The following is a 15,763-nucleotide window of genomic DNA, read 5'->3' as shown; positions in this document are numbered from 1 at the left end:
CAAATGCAATAGCATTACGACCACCGATCCAAATTTCGCGAGTAACCCCACAAAATTTGTCTTTAAAATTATCGCACAATAGATTATGTATCGTTACAGACCTTACGAACAAGTATCGCGAAGTCCCCCTCTGCTATTCATGTCCTGTTCGGTTATCACCGTCAATTGGCATCACTGCGACACGACTTCGAAACAGTTAACGCTCTCTAATGGTCATTACTATTAAACTTCCATTTTCAATGTTGTCGAAAATGACGATCCGTAGCTTTGAGCTAAAATCGAGCTTTGAGCGTTGGGAGTTGTTCAACAAGTAGAGATTGTTCAAACGAACAACCTCCAGCACACAATCTGCAATCCTTTAAAAGAAACGCCCTTTACTGCAGTCTTCCATTTTCGACATTTTTATGTAGAATATTGAATAATCGTATATAAGCGCACAGTCAGAAACTATAATAGCAATTTGTTCTGTATACATATATTTCACTACAAAATATACTAAACGATTCATCTCAGCAGCTCGCACTGGAGTGTGCCAATAAGCTCCAATTTAAGCTTCCAGAGGGAAATGGAAATAACTAGCTCGAACTTGTTTTACAATAATAAGTCATATAATTCCAAATCACTGGCACTTGACGCTTCACAATGGTCTAGACAAGCTGAGCCGACATATCTAGCGCTCGTTTTCTAGCCATGGATTCCCTTGTACTGCATTGCATTGATGTTTGGTATGCATTTTGAATTGCATACTTCGCCACAACTCGGCGGGCCTTCACAGAGCACCACTCATCACAATAAGAGGAGACTGTTCTTGGAGGCTGTAGGTAATAGGTAAAGGCACACTAAAGTAGATTACGTAAAAGGTCACGGCCGGATCGGCATCGGTTTCACGGAACTGCCAATAGACGACTTAGTGCTGACGGAGACAAAGGTACAAGTAAATACGCACCTTAACAATGCTTTCTCGCTCCCGATAAAATCAAACCCAAAACGAAACTAAGAAGACGTCATACCTTGCCAAACGGTTCGGTGGCCGAGTCTGTCCTTTGATCAGGAGTTTGTCGGATTAGGGAGGCAGGTTGGCGCTCGGGATGCAGCTCACTTCTTCGACACGATCTGGCGGGCAATCAGCTCCCGCATAATCTCGTTGCTGCCGCCATAGATGGTCTGGACCTGAAACGACGAGCAGACAATTACATAATGATGGTCGGTGACGCTAAGTCTCAAGATGTTCGAGCGTGTGTTAATAATCATGAGACAAGGATTAAAGGAAAACAGACGAGTCGTTTTGATACTTGATATCACGAATATGATTCGGGGTAAAAATGTGCATGTAATGGGGGACTTGGCAAAATGGCTTCATCGCTAGTGCGACATCTTTGAAAACCTAAATGTTAACATTTACAAAAACAAGGCACGGCAGAAAACAACAGAAAAAAATAACCATCGGAAAAAAAACGACAAGACAAGGCTATTTCAATGGCCTTTCATCAAATGCTACGATCGATGACAGCTACATATGAAGTTCTAGCTAGGATGCTGCCATATTCTCTCGGCCAGCAGCGCCACCTGCGCCGGCCGGCAGTCCGATCCGGCCGGCCGGTGTCACTGACTGACACACACCTTGGCGTCGACGTACGCCCGGCAGACGGGGTACTCCCACATGTAGCCCCAGCCGCCGTGCAGCTGCACCGCCTCGTAGGTGATGCGGTTCTGCAGGTCCGTGATCCAGTACTTGCACATGGAGGCCATGCCGCCGTCCAGCTTGCCCTGGTTGTGCAGCTCGATGCACTGATCGGTGAAGGCGCGGTTCACAACCAGCTCGGTCTTCATCGCCGCCAGGCGGTGCTGAATCGTCTGTGGAAGCACGGGACGACGTCAGACGAGTAGGTTCCCCCTATTCGGTCACCAATCCCGTCTCAGTCACTGAGGCGAAACAAGTTTCCGCCTTTTACCTGTTTTTATATTGTGACTATCGGCACAGAATAGCCACGCCGGTGTATGTGGAGTGCTGGCAAAAGTCAATACATAGTTGTCAGTGTAAATTAACACATATCCGGATTGCGCCATTATGAGTGCTAACATGTTTTCTTTCGTTATGTGATTATATGAAAAACGTCCTTATCCCAAGCAGGTTTTTAAACCACCGGACACCCTCTCAGTCCCTCCCACTGGCAACACTTTATCTTCGGCCTCCATCCGGTCTGCGGACCGAGGGCGGCCTTATTGGTCCTCAGATCAGTTCGGTTATCGGTTTAGAGGGCCCTGGCTGTTCAGGGGCAGAAAAGCCGCGGCGGGGAGCGCCCTCACCTGCAGGTTGCTGAGCGTCTTGCCGAAGGCCTTCCTGTTGAGCAGGTAGTCACGTGTCTCCTCGAAGGCCCACTCGCAGTTAGCCATCGACATGATGGCGATCAGGAGGCGCTCCTGCGGCAGCTCCTGCATCAGCTGGTAGAAGCCGCCGTTCTCCTTGCCCAGCAGGGCTGACTTGGGCAGGCGCACGTCCTCGAAGAACAGCTCGGCAGTGTCCTGCGCCTTCATGCCCATCTTCTGCAGCTTCTGGCCCTTGCGGAAGCCGGGCATGCCCTCCTCCACGAGGAAGAGGCTGATGCCGTGAGCGGGCGACTTGGCCGAGGGGTTGGTGATGGCCACCACGATCACCACGTCGCACATGTAGCCGTTGGTGATGAATACCTTGCTGCCGTTCAGAATGTAGTCGTCGCCGTCCTTCACTGCCGTGGTGCGCACACCCTGCAGATCACTGAAACCAAACGCTGAGTCAGGGCGTGCTGTTGGGAGTCAAGCATTCCACACTCCGCCAAGATCGCCCTAGTGTGTCAATGATTCATCTCCACGGCACTTATCTCCTTTCCTTTACTCCCTACTCATCTCCGTCCCTTGATTTTGTTCAATTATGACCCTTCATCGTGTAGTTCAGCGTTCCGTTAAACGACAACGATACAATCTAGGCCTTGCCATCCAAACATGTTAAACGTTGCAGAAAGTAAAAATTTAAGACCGGCCACTTCACATGAATTAGTGTACGGCACAGAAATACCTAGTTCCCACATTATCTACTTTTAGTTCACATGTGAGAGCAAGACCAATCATCGTAACAAGTCTGAAAGTTTAATTTCCCAACGATCTGGTTCATGTCAATCTAACACGCGAGGTAGCCCTGGGCTGCAGAAATTCAATCTGTGGCAAAATTCTCTACATCGGGTAAACAGCCTGATAAGCTCCCTGAACCTTGCACCCGATTAGCTAAACATAGGATCCAGTTGACCCCAGCCCGCGGCGTCTGCCTCCTGACAACGAGCAAAACGCTTCAATGAGTGATGATCGAAGCACTTTCCGAATCGTGTTCGGTAAAATCATCGGTAACTTAGAGGTCGTGCCACGCGACCCAAACTCTTGCCCTGTCAGTTGAGAGAACATTTTATCAACTTCACAATGACTCAGCAAAGCGTTTCATCTCGATTCCTTATTTGTATCTCCGCCGTGGATCTCTCACCAGCCCCCGCCTAACCGGTCCATCCCCGCCTCACCGGTCCATCCCCGTCTCACCTCACTGGCCCGTCCCCGCCTGACCTCCCCGGTTCCCGCCTCCCCGGTCCATCCCCGCCTCACCGGCCCGTCCCCGCCTCACCAGCTCGTCCCCGTCTCACCTCACCGGTCCATCCCCGTCTCACCGGTCCATCCCCGTCTCACCTCACCGGTCCATCCCCGTCTCACCGGTCCATCCCCGTCTCACCTCACTGACCCGTCCCCGCCTAACCTCCCCGGTCCCCGCCTGACCAGCCCCGTTCCCGCCTCACCTCCCCGGTCCCCGCCTGACCAGCCCCGTTCCCGCCTCACCTGCCGGCTCCCGGCTCGGTCATGGCCAGGGCGCCGATCTTCTTTCCGGCCGTCATGTCCGGGATCAGACGCTCGATCTGCTCCGGCGTGCCAAAGTGAGATATGTACGGCATCACGATGTCCGAGTGCATCGCGTAGCCGGGACCGGTGCAGTTGCTGTAGCCTCTGCGCAGGAGTCAGACACCGGTCAGAGGCGCAGAGAAGGGGGCGACCGGGGCAGTAGTCGATAGTCGCGAAATCGTTGGGAGGGGGGGGGGGGTCACGGAAATGGTCGCTGGATTTTCCGACACAAATTTAGCGATTGAAGATGTTCATGAAGCAGCAAGTTATTCACCCCAGGCAATTGCTATAATAGTATCAACAATACAACCAAGAGAACGATGAGAGGTAAATGAGTAACATGGACCGCTGCAATAACTGTAATTCGCATTAGCAGTGTTAAGCAGCGTGACTATTAGGCATAATATGGGGTGACAGCTATGGTCGTTCCGAGGAATTAACTGTCGATGGTTGCCACAGAGGCCTCGTGGGCACTAATGAATTCATGGAAAAACACTGTGTTGACGCTTTACGGCCAGTTGCTAAGTCATTGTGAGGTCGGAGTCGAGTTGTTTATATGATCCTTGAACTTTGATCAATGGACAGCAGACACAATTCTAATTGGTTATTGGAAACCAGGATAGGTTTCGCAGAAGGCGGGCATCGACTCCAATCCAGGAAAATCGAATTCCAACAGTCCACCGTAATAGAAAAGAGGAACGCATTCTCGGCTCGGCCCCACATATCACCATTCACGTTTAATGAACTTTCAACAACAGACAAATTACCGACAACACGGTTACAACACCAAATGCCAGTACTGACTTCACGCGCCCGTCAGCGGCCCTTACTGTTCCTCGAGGACGATGGAGGCGTCCAGCCAGTCGCCTCCGATGCCTCCGTGCTCGGCCGGGGTATTGACCCCGAGGAGACCCTGCTCTCCGGCCTTCAGCCACACCTCGCGCGAAACCTGGCCGTCCTTCTCCCACCTGGAAAAACAGTGATTGTCAGAGCACTTGCCACTCATTGGTCATCCTGGAGGCAAGTGAGATGCAAAAAAGTCAATCCATGCAAATATGAATAGAAATCTGTGGACATACTAAAAAAAACATTTCAGAGTCACCATGCAGAAGGTATACTTACTGGCCATGGTATGGCTTCACTTCTTGTTCAAAGAACTTGCGGACTGACTCACGGAACATGTCATGATCTGAATTGAAGAGCGTCCTACCACCAATGTCGCTCAGCTTTGGCATCTGAGATGTAGCTGGACGGTATTCATCAAAACGCCTGAAAGAAATGTCACAGATGCACATCAATACATGAAATAATAAACACAATTTGATCCCATTAACTGGTTTTACATCTACATCTTTATCACATGTTCCTAAAAAGTGCACCTGAACATGGTAATTACCATGCAGCTTAAGCTGCACCATCACAGATCACTTTCATCAGGTAGTTTCTTTTAACATGAAGCAGTCAGGAAGAGAAGACAATAGATTGGGGACCTCACCAAACTCATAAACCTCATTATGGGATACAGGCTGCAATTTTAGGATTATAGTTGATATTAGCAAAAGTGCACAAACGCAGCAATCATGATACCACGCCAGTGCTTGCCCAGCACTAATCTGAACAAGTTGAGACTGCTTTTAATACTGGATTCAGGAAGGAAACCCAGTCATTTAAAGCTCTCAGCTATTAAGAATTGTATCTATTTTTATTATATTGTAACTTTACAATTGAAAAACAAATACCTTCACAAGTAAAACAACTTAGAAAGGAAGATACCATTGACAAGACATAGTTGACAGAAGTAGAGTAAGGGCTAAGTTCAGTTGAATTTTATGACTGGGATCAGCCTCTCCATAACAGATTTCAGAAAAATAAGCACCAAAACACCAAAAATCACATACTTGCCTACAAACCCACCCTGCAAAAAACTTCAGTTACTGGAGAACTGGAGTACCTTACAACTTGCCTTTGCCTGTTTGAAAAGGCTACAACTTTGGCTCATGGAATAATTATTTGTGAAATGTGCCTATTATATAATACGTAAACTTCACGAATATGGCGCAGACTTACCTAGCACTCACTCCAAAGTTTCTCGCGTTAATATTTCCATTACCAGCCTGGATTAGAGTCTTTTGCCGCAAGAATGCAGCGGCAGTCCGAGCCGGCGTCCTGCAACAACCAACGAGACCCATATCGGGAATTAAAAGCACAGAAATGCGAATCACACCCAGCGTTTCTTCCCACGGACACGAAGAGAAAGAGACAGAGGTCGGGAGAAAACGGGAAGAGACCAACCAAAGGATTTAACTGAGTTGGTAGCATTTTCTCGGCGAAATATTGAAGGGATTGACTCAAAGAGATGAAAAAGTTATTGTTTTAACTTAGTAAAAAATGAGGAAGGCTTTATGAAGATACCTATTGTGAATTTCTGGGCTTTTGAAAACTAGTTTCACCTAACATACCGATTCTTGAGAAAAACTAAAAACTTTTTTTTCTACTGACAGGGAAAACCCTTATTTTTGGTAAATAAATGGTAGCATTGTATAAAGCTGTAAGTGGCGCAGGCGTTTCAAAATAAATCTTCCAAAGATTCTTGGGTCCACGGTCCACTGAACTATACTGATACAATAACCCGGTTTACATAGGGTTTGTTGCAAGCTTATATCTCCGTCCGTGATGTTGCAAAAGATGCCAATGGTGCTGAACAATTTACAAAATGATCCCCTCTAAATATTTGAAGACCACTGCATCGAAATTATCGCCAAATTAACGAGCTAGAGCCTCGTCAAGTATGCTATGTAAACCGGGTTAATGCTGGGGGATCGTATCAGTAACGTGGGTATTTCAATTCAGGGGTACCTATATAAACCAATTTCAATGTCAATTTCGCTTTTCAAGTTTCAATTTCAGCAGTTTCTACCTATATACTATGTAGAATAACGATAATAATTCAAGTTTATTGTACAAGACAAATTCCGCAGCTTCTGCTTAAGCAGTAGCTGCGGAACACTTTCAATTAAGGGGGGGGGCACTGCCGACTTTTGGTCCCATTCTTTCCATGCAACGTCCATAGGGCTAATGTTAAAATGCCAAAATCAAAAGGGCACGGTGCCCCGGTGCACTCCCCGTTCTGCCGCCTATGAGACAAAGCTTTTGCTACATACAGTATCTTGATCACCATGTCAATGAGATGAAGAATATTTGAAAATTCAGAAGTAACAAAAACCGACGCAAGTCATTATACACGAAAGTTTGACTCCTTCCTGCTTTACGACTACCAGCAAATCTTTGCTCAATTCTTCTACAATGCATGGGTTGTTTAACCGTATCAGTATTGAGATGGTATTGGGATTTGGGAACAGGGTTTCCTTTGGCATTTATCTTTTGGACATTGGGGGCTGATTGTAGGAAGCTGTATAATGAGTGCTCTCATTAAATATCCCATTTCAAGTAGGTTAACCTACTTGAAATGGGATATTTTGTTCAATGCAATTGAATTGACGTAAGGTGTCTGTCCATATTTCAGACTGCCAAACTGTGTGTTATGCTGATTGTGCAGCTTTCATCATGAAGTACAGTATTTGGTAAGATAAAATTCTGTATTAAACTGAACCCTGCTGACTGCTGTGCCATTTTATGACTTGTTTCTTCAACTTCTACTGCTATGTATGTTTTCAAATGTTTTGCAGAGAGTTACCATTGTTACCAGAGAGAATGCATTGTGACCTAATATGTTGTACCTTTTTCAGCATGGTGTCAGATTTCTTCTATCCAAACAGTGGTGGGGTTGAGGCCCATGTGTTTCAGCTGTCTCAGTGCCTTTTGGCTATGGGTCACAAGGTCATTGTGGTCACACACAGCTATGGAAGCCGTGTTGGCATTCGCTACATGACCAGTGGCCTGAAGGTATGTCTGCTTTGCTCTGCACTGGCTGTGATGCTGATTATAAATTTGACATTGCTGAACTAAGGTCATGGGTGTGTGATGCAAAGTGGTTTGTTTGAATCAAATATCAAATGAAATGTTTATGTTGCACCTTTTGAAGGAGCAAAAATATCATGAGATAACTCACAAATATGATAAAAGTGACAACACATAAACTCATGTTGATGTGGCAAGCAATATCTACATTGTTACCCACCATGGGGTTGTACTCCCACATGGATAGGTGTATTACTGCCCCTACAAGACGTTCTACAAGGGCTGTGTGCTGCCGACCATGCTGACCACCCTGCCTCTGCTGAGGAACATCTTCATCCGGGAGCAGGTGGACATCGTACACGGTCACTCAGCATTCTCCACGCTGGCGCACGAGGCGATGCTGCACGCCGGCAGCATGGGTATCCGGGTAAGGAGATAGCGGCAGGTCGGTGGTTGGGTGGATCCGCACCGTACCGCTCCGGGTCACCATTTCGTGCAGTTCTATTGAAACATGGCGTGAAACAACCATTACGCATAGCCGGGATTTAATTCTGACCATCGCTTATCCGCCTCGTCTCGCATCTGTACTAATGCGCTGACTGACGTCGTCCCCCTCCCTTCCCAGACGGTGTTCACGGACCACTCGCTGTTCGGCTTCGCTGACACGTCGGCGATTGTCACCAACAACTTCCTCCAGGTCTCGCTGGCCCAGGTCGACCACTGCATTTGCGTCTCCTATACCGGGTATGAAACGCTGCATCGTGGTTACACTTACATCCGTACAGTTGCTCGTACGCTTAAACTTTGTGTTGTGAAAATATACGTAAGAGAACGTCCTCATTTTGCAAATGCGAGTCTAAAAAGCCATTGTTTGCATCTTGCCAAGGTTCCATATTTTGTAAGGTAATTGTTGTGGTCCCGAGTGTGTCCCGCCTGACTTCAAAGCGCCAGTGTCCTTGTACATCATCACCACCACCCACGCTGTGTGTTTCAGGAAAGAAAACACGGTGCTACGAGCGAACGTGACCTCACACCGAGTCTCCGTGATCCCAAACGCGGTGGACAGCGCCGCCTTCACGCCGGAACCTTCTCGCCGGAGCTCAGATAGGGTGAGTGGTGAGCGGGTGAGTGCGGTATCGTGGGTTGTTGTAATACGTGAGTTGTGATATGTCATTTACTAGACAGTTGTTACATTTTTTTATCGTTCCGAAACTGTTTACAGCAAGTGCATGTATCAAACTGCAGTAGACTATAGCCACGTTGTATAAAGTACCCTTCTCACTCCGCCCTAGGAACGACCCGTCTATCATGAGCTATCCCGTTTCGTGCGTATCACCCCGGATACATTGTTGCATTAAATGTGCGCGCCCTTGATGAAGTAGGTCTGAGGCTGTCCCACCTTAAGATACGTTTATGAAATAGCCTTTTGAAGTACAACCTCGCTGTTTCATTGCGGATTATTTATTGAATATAACTCAGAGATAAACGGGAGAGCTGGCGGCGAGGCTGCGGCCGGGAAAAGGAGGAATCAGTGCGCCGGCCGTTAGCAGCAGTAGTGTCAGTAGCGGAGAGCCGGGCGGGAGCGGCGGGCGGCCGTCCCCGCCCGGCGGCGGCGGCGGGCCGCGGCTGGCGTCCCGGCAGGACGCCCGGCGGGTCGGCGGGTCACGGGCCGCGGGGACGTCACCCTGCCGGCCTCAGTGCTCCATGGTCTGCGGCGAGTCGGGTCGCGGCTCGCGCTCCTCAGGAGCCGGCTCGTCGCGCAGCGGCGCCGGCTCGGCGGCCGGGGCGGCGCCGTGGCCGCCGCGGCGCTGGATGCCCTCCAGCTTGGCCAGGAAGGGCGCCACCTCCTCGTCCTCGTGGATGGTGAACTCCATGCCCTTGCCGACGACGGCCACCGTGCAGTTCTTGGTGGTGAGGTCCATGTCGTTGGGCAGCGTGTCGCGCAGCGCGAGCAGCGCGTGCGTGACGATCTCCTGCCAGGTGCAGTCGGGGAACTCGGCCAGGTGTTTCTCCAGGTACGTACGCGCCGACTGTGAGCGGGCGCCGATCGCCATCGCCTTGCAGTCGAAGTAGTTGGCCGACGGGCAGGTCTGGTAGATGTGCGGCCCGGACTCGTCGTAGCCGGCCACCAGCAGGCCGACGCCGTACGGCCGGCTGCCGTCGCGCTGCGTGCACACCTGCATCTTGTTGCCGAGGTCGCTGATGAGCCGGCTGACGGGCAGCGGCCGGTCGTGCGCGTACTGCGCGTTCAGACACTCTGTGCGCATCCAGCGGCTGAGGATGCGCGCGTCGGCCGTCAGACCGGCGATCGACACGCCCACGTGCCCGTCGATCGGCATGATCTTCTTCTGGTGAGCGGACAGTTCGGAGGAGGCGCGCTTCAGCGCCACCAGCACGGCGTGCGTGCGGCACTTGAGGCCGACGGTGGCGGCGCCCTGCTTCACCGCCTCCATGGCGTACTCGACCTGGTGCAGCCGGCCCTGCGGGCTCCATACCGTCACGTCGTTGTCGTACTGGTTACGGAACATGGCTGCTGCTCAGGGAACCTGTAACATAGAAACACGAGTGTGAGACTCAGTCTAGCGCTGAGCTGTGACCCCACAGATCACGGTCGTCATGGTGTCCCGACTGGTGTATCGGAAAGGAGCAGACCTGCTCGCCGGCCTGATCCCGCTGGCATGCCGCAAACACGACAAAGTAAGTCACTAGCCAGCATCATAGTCGATTGGTCGCTTATCAAAGGAACACATTGGGTCATTGCCTTACAGTTTTGGCCAAACGCCGAACAGTGTGGCTTTAGTGCATACTTCGATTAGTATCATTTCGTTTCTTTCTATTTTCAACTAACTATTTTCGTATACGACTGTCCATTGGTTTACAACATTCAGCTCAACAAGCTCTATTATTTTCAGCTGCATTTTTTGATCGGAGGCGACGGACCAAAACGGTCCATGCTTGAAGAAATGACTGAGAAGAATCAGCTGAGTGATCGGGTCACTTTCCTGGGCGAACTGAAGCATTCCGAGGTAATTAAACGTGCGCAGGTCAGCGAGCGCAGTTGGGGCCCGCACGTTCTAAGGGCCAAGCCAATGGACTGCTAATTGCTAGCAATGTTATCGTAAAACTTTGTGTTCACTACGACGCCTGTCTGCTGTCATGGCCAAATTAGTGGCCCACTGTCGCGCTCGCGCGACATGCAATGAACGCTTCCACATTGGTTTGTTTTAGGTGCGAGATGTGCTGGTGCAGGGCGACATCTACATCAACTGCTCGCTGACAGAGGCTTTCTGCATAGCCATTGTCGAGGCGGCCTCCTGCGGGTAAGGTTTCATCTCGAGATACGCTAAACAACTATTTATATTCCGATTATAAAATTGATTTATAGTATTTCTGACCTTCCAGCTGGCAACTGGCTTCGTGTAGCCGCCCAGCCGCTCCAGGTCGGCGTTTTAATTAAGGTTGAGTCACTGTATAGGATGACAGACAATGTATGTTAAACATGTATCAAAGGACTGTGTCATTAAATGGCTGTTAAAATAAATGCCACAACAGCAGCTTTGTGTTGCCCTCAGACTGCAGGTGGTGAGCACACGCGTCGGCGGGGTGCCGGAGGTCCTGCCTCCCGACCAGATCTGGCTCACCGAACCCACAGTCGAATGTGAGTGCCCACCGGCTCCGGAGGGGCGTGGACGGCTTGTTAATAGGGATCAGCTGTCAGGGGAACTTAACTGATTAACCCGCGCCCCGCTGGGGGGGGGGGGGGGCAGAATCTGCCCCCCTCCCGTTTTTCGCTAATAACTTCTAAACGCGTTGCGCCAGCGACGTGAAACTTTCAGTACCTTATCATACATCAATTTGACACGATCCCTGAAAATTTGAGCGAAATCCGTCGGAAAATTTTTGAGAAATTGACGTTTTAGTGACGTCATGTTCGCCATTTTCGCCTCAAAAACGGCAAAATTTCAAACGCTGCTAAAATCTTCAATTTTAAAGGAATCAAGACGTAACAAAAAAGGTTATACGTGATTCTACTGTGTCTATCAAATGGCTATCTCGGTTTTTTGAAAATTTTGGATTTTGGCCCAAATTTTTTTTCAAAAAACTGACTTTTTTGGGAAAGTAATTATAAAATCCAAAATTTTGAGGGTATCGAAAAAACCGGAATATATGTCAGAGAAGTGGTCTATGTGCACCTACATACTAATTTTTAGAAGAATCGGTTCAAAAATGTGGGAGTTATTCAAAATTTTATGACGTCACGACACACAAAAATTTTGAAAAATGATTTTTTTTGGAAGTTCTAGACCTCGTACGGAAACGAAAATAGCATCATTCGATTCGCCGTGAAAAACTGCATCAGATAGACACCTTTTTAGGCCTAAACAACCAACTTCAAAATTTGACCTCACTTGACCTGACCTTGACCTGACCTTGACCCCAAGTTCATCCAGAGGTGGTCCATATCACTTATTGAGTGTGCCTATTGAATTCTATGAGTAAAATGACCCATAAAACATGTGTCGCACATGCCCTTTTCTATATTTTGTTTTTGGTGACCTGACATGACCTGACCTGACCTTGACCTTGACCTTTGAATGACATTTTTTGCAACGACTATTGCCTTGGTAGTCTAAGAACACGTTTTGGGCAATCAGTCTCAGTCCATTCTTCGGCAACTACGGTGCAAGGCCGATACTGTAGAAACTTGCATTTTGTACCCTTGACCTGACCTTGACCTGACCTCTGACCTACTTCAGCAAAAAAACTTGGGCTCTTTAGATCCGCCTTGTTGAGAGCTTTCGATTGCCGTTTTCCCCGTCTTTCTACGACCATCGGTTCGGAAGTTAGACAGGGGGGGCAGAATCTGCCCCCCCCCCCCCCCCCCCAGCAGGGCGCGTATGGCTGAATAGCCCAGCGTGGCGCGGGTTAATAAACCGGATGAGAAATTGAAAACCTGCAGCACATCATGAACGTAAATGTGATTGTTATGAAGTACCCATTCGATGACAACACAACCTTAGAATGCCTCCATAATCCTGCGTCACGACTCACGTTTTGTCTGCCAACAGCCCTTCTGTCCGGGCTGGACGCGGCCGTGGCGGAGGCCGGCCGGCCGAGCGCCCTGTCCGCCTGGGACCGGCACCGGCGCGTGGCTAGCATGTACCGCTGGCAGGAGGTGGCCGCCCGCACGCAGGACGTGTACGATATCGTGTGGCGGACGCCGCGGCGGGACCAGCGCAGCCAGACGATGAGGCAAGCGAGTGAATGTTGTGTAACGGTTACTGATTCACACCCTTGCCGATAATAATGCGCCTCATTTGTGATGAAATATATGCATTAGATGAGTTGGATATTTGACCGAGACAAACGCCGGCTTGTGTTTGCCAGTTCAGGCCTTGGTACCCAGTGGTGATTCACCCACTCCTGGCTGTTTTGCAGGTACTTGTCCTCGGGGCCACTCTCGGGAAAATTCATGATCGCTGTCCTCTTCCTGCTTCGGCTGTATTCAGCATTCCTAGAATGGTTTCAGCCGAGAGAGGTGAGTTCATAAATTTGAATCTCTTCTACCGCATTTCCCCCCGCCAATGATTTTTTTTCACATTTGGCTTTTGCATCTATTTCTAATTTGCACACGAATAATATTTGATCACTTAACGATTTTCTTTTACTTTTAGAATACCATCGAGCAGTATCAGATCATAGATAACTCTAAAAAATAGATCCCACCGTATACCTTTGTAAGATGTAATATTCCGCCTTTTTCAGGACATCGAGCTAGCGGCGGACTGGCAACGGGGCTTTCGCAGCGCAAATCAACCGCTACAGCATTGATTAGCTCAAGAAGCTACACTGTAGCAGCGCAGTGTCGACTCGAGGGTTCAACATTCTAACGTTTTGCTTTTAGGAATGTGGCCGTGTTAGCTAATTGGATGAAACCTGATATATTTAGAGAACCATTGATAATGCCTCACATCAAACTAGTGGTACATGAGGCTGTTTCGGCTCACGAGCATCTGGAGTAAGCTATCTGCAGTGAACAGTTTGTAATTGTGGACCTTGTTGGTCATATTACTAGTCACAGTGTTCAAAATGTGTGTATTGTCATGGAGCAACCAGAAAAGTAGGAAACATAGTGCTTTGCACTGTTAGCAGAAACAAGACTTGTGTACTGCCATCATGTTTGTTCTTGTTGCTTGAGAGTTGAGCAATATCAAGAAAGTGGGTGTGATCTTACAACCTACTGACTGCTTGTTAACTTGCTATGTGCTATGGTTTACATTGACTTTGTCAGCAACTTTATAAATAAAATGCTCACTTTGTATTTGCAAGATCTGTTTTCTCATTGAAAATGTTGCCCTTTTATTACTCGTCAGACAAAAGGGCAAAAAGGGCAAGTCCTACCTTTGCAATATCTTCATTTAATATCAATGACTGGTTGAATATACTTTTTGTGTCCAAGGGACATATAATGAAGTGTTATAAGGATGCTAGCTTTTTTAAACTATATGTCAAATTAAATCCAAGTGTGCTGGATTCTGGCAAAATGTACACTTCATCAAATTTTGAAACTCAAGAACATCATCCCCAACACATTTGCCTCATAAACAACCCAGTTTACAAAATTAGGTACTTAACTACCTAAACCACAACTTAGTCACTTCAGTCACAATAGCTCATGCTGTAAGCAACAATGCTCAACATCAGGTGTGAGCGCATATTAAATACAAGTGTGGGAAAGGTCAATCAATCCAAACTTGACTTGCCCAAAAAGTAGGTATTTGAAAAGGTTAAGTTGAAATCAATCATAGATAAAATGATGTGGTCACATGTTACTACAATAAGAATGCCAAATGCAAGAGTAACCTGAGCTCTGTTCGCGCCCATTTATATATCAGCAGGCTGCGAGCATGCTGCTACTTCTTGGCTCCTCATTGGTCGAATTCAAGTGGTCTATTCGTTAGACCAATGAGAAGCCAAGAAGCGCCAGCAATAACTTCCTTGTATGGGGAAAACCGACAGCACGCTGATATAAAAACAGCGAATCAACCGAGCTCAGAACTACATTCTGACCCATCCTTTCGGCATTAGTAGAGCAGAACACAAACATCACATGTAAGTTTTCCAACCGAGGAAAGGCGCTGTAGGTTTGTAGGTTGTAGGTAAGGTTGTATGTTGTAGGTAGGTTGGCAAATGTTTAGGGTTAGTTAGAGCTTAGAAAGAAGCAGCTCCAGGTAGGTATAGCTCCTCTCCTCAGTTGGAAAACTTTCGTGTTAGTGGTTAAAGCAACGAGGTCATACTTGGCCAAGTTACAATGCTAATCGCATGCCCTCAACATACAAACGTTGAAAAACTGACAATTTTGGCTAGACTTAAAAAAAAACTGAATTGCAATGATGGTGCAGTTCAGCAACGTAGTTCGCTTGGCTGGCGGCTACTGGGCCGCAATACGGCCTTGCTATGCAGGTCTGGTGGTGATCGAGAAAAGGAATAATGGAGATTAATACACCATAATAATAATATCACAGACCAAGATTCTCACCTTTCCTGAATTGCCGAAAGAAACTTCTCACTCTTATACGGCCTTGTTCTCACTCTTTGCCGCGCGCGATGACTTGCCGGAAACTTGCCGGAAACTGCGGAAACTCTCGACGGGATTGTATGTATCTACCTCGCCATATTTGGCGCAGATTTATCAAATACTTTTAACAGCTTCTGAATCCCTAAGAAGATGCTAAAAGTATAAGAAGGGATGCTTCAAAATTGACTTTGGTTGAATCTATTAGCAACGTCTAATTTTTAATGGTTAAGATGATTGTGAAAATGACTAAAAAAATAACAAAGTTCTGTGTTACCATGGCAACCAGATTGCCCCAGACGTCAGCTGTTTTGATGGAATTTGGGAATTTGCGGGAATTTGCGCGTTTGGAGATTT

The 15,763-nt window shown here is 48.0% G+C and overlaps 3 protein-coding genes across 3 annotated transcripts; 1 reads left to right on the top strand and 2 right to left on the bottom strand.

The window, feature by feature from the left end:
• Positions 1-455: 455 nt before the first annotated feature.
• On the bottom strand, positions 456-6,192 carry LOC122366341 (long-chain specific acyl-CoA dehydrogenase, mitochondrial-like). Its single transcript, XM_043338511.1, has 7 exons — positions 5,980-6,192; positions 5,035-5,181; positions 4,743-4,880; positions 3,853-4,017; positions 2,308-2,755; positions 1,621-1,854; positions 456-1,170 (listed from the first exon to the last, which is right to left on the bottom strand). The coding sequence occupies exons 1-7, from the start codon at positions 6,099-6,101 to the stop codon at positions 1,096-1,098; spliced, it is 1,329 nt and encodes a 442-aa protein (XP_043194446.1). The 5' UTR covers positions 6,102-6,192; the 3' UTR covers positions 456-1,095.
• Positions 6,193-6,496: 304 nt separating this feature from the next.
• Positions 6,497-14,161, top strand: LOC122366339 (phosphatidylinositol N-acetylglucosaminyltransferase subunit A-like). Its single transcript, XM_043338508.1, has 13 exons — positions 6,497-6,555; positions 7,436-7,493; positions 7,659-7,815; positions 8,078-8,257; positions 8,456-8,574; positions 8,825-8,939; positions 10,435-10,527; positions 10,743-10,856; positions 11,059-11,150; positions 11,403-11,488; positions 12,900-13,083; positions 13,270-13,369; positions 13,597-14,161. Exons 2-13 carry the CDS (start codon positions 7,477-7,479, stop codon positions 13,660-13,662), a joined length of 1,323 nt encoding a protein of 440 aa, XP_043194443.1. The 5' UTR covers positions 6,497-6,555; positions 7,436-7,476; the 3' UTR covers positions 13,663-14,161.
• LOC122366340 (proteasome subunit alpha type-1-like) lies at positions 9,274-15,653 on the bottom strand. The gene is made up of 2 exons (XM_043338509.1): positions 15,371-15,653; positions 9,274-10,376 (listed from the first exon to the last, which is right to left on the bottom strand). The coding sequence occupies exon 2, from the start codon at positions 10,356-10,358 to the stop codon at positions 9,525-9,527; it is 834 nt and encodes a 277-aa protein (XP_043194444.1). The 5' UTR covers positions 10,359-10,376; positions 15,371-15,653; the 3' UTR covers positions 9,274-9,524.
• Between the last annotated feature and the right edge of the window lie 110 nt (positions 15,654-15,763).

This window comes from Amphibalanus amphitrite, unplaced genomic scaffold (assembly GCF_019059575.1).
Source record: "Amphibalanus amphitrite isolate SeventyFive unplaced genomic scaffold, NRLGWU_Aamphi_draft 000798F_arrow, whole genome shotgun sequence".
Taxonomy (NCBI): domain Eukaryota; kingdom Metazoa; phylum Arthropoda; class Thecostraca; order Balanomorpha; family Balanidae; genus Amphibalanus; species Amphibalanus amphitrite.
The sequence above is the reverse complement of the archived record's forward strand: the minus strand, read 5'-3'. Positions and strand labels throughout refer to the sequence as shown.

Bases quoted from the DNA above. Each gene is read 5' to 3' on its own strand.
- LOC122366341 (XM_043338511.1), bottom strand. From the start codon at position 6,101: ATGGGTCTCGTTGGTTGTTGCAGGACGCCGGCTCGGACTGCCGCTGCA. The intron at 5,182-5,979 runs GTAAGTCTGCGC...CATTTCTTTCAG, and splicing joins AACTTTGGAGTGAGTGCTAG to GCGTTTTGATGAATACCGTC. The intron at 1,855-2,307 runs GTGAGGGCGCTC...GTGCTTCCACAG, and splicing joins AGACGCTCAGCAACCTGCAG to ACGATTCAGCACCGCCTGGC.
- LOC122366339 (XM_043338508.1), top strand. The intron at 10,528-10,742 runs GTAAGTCACTAG...TATTATTTTCAG, and splicing joins CATGCCGCAAACACGACAAA to CTGCATTTTTTGATCGGAGG. The intron at 11,151-11,402 runs GTAAGGTTTCAT...TGTTGCCCTCAG, and splicing joins GTCGAGGCGGCCTCCTGCGG to ACTGCAGGTGGTGAGCACAC.
- LOC122366340 (XM_043338509.1), bottom strand. From the start codon at position 10,358: ATGTTCCGTAACCAGTACGACAACGACGTGACGGTATGGAGCCCGCAG.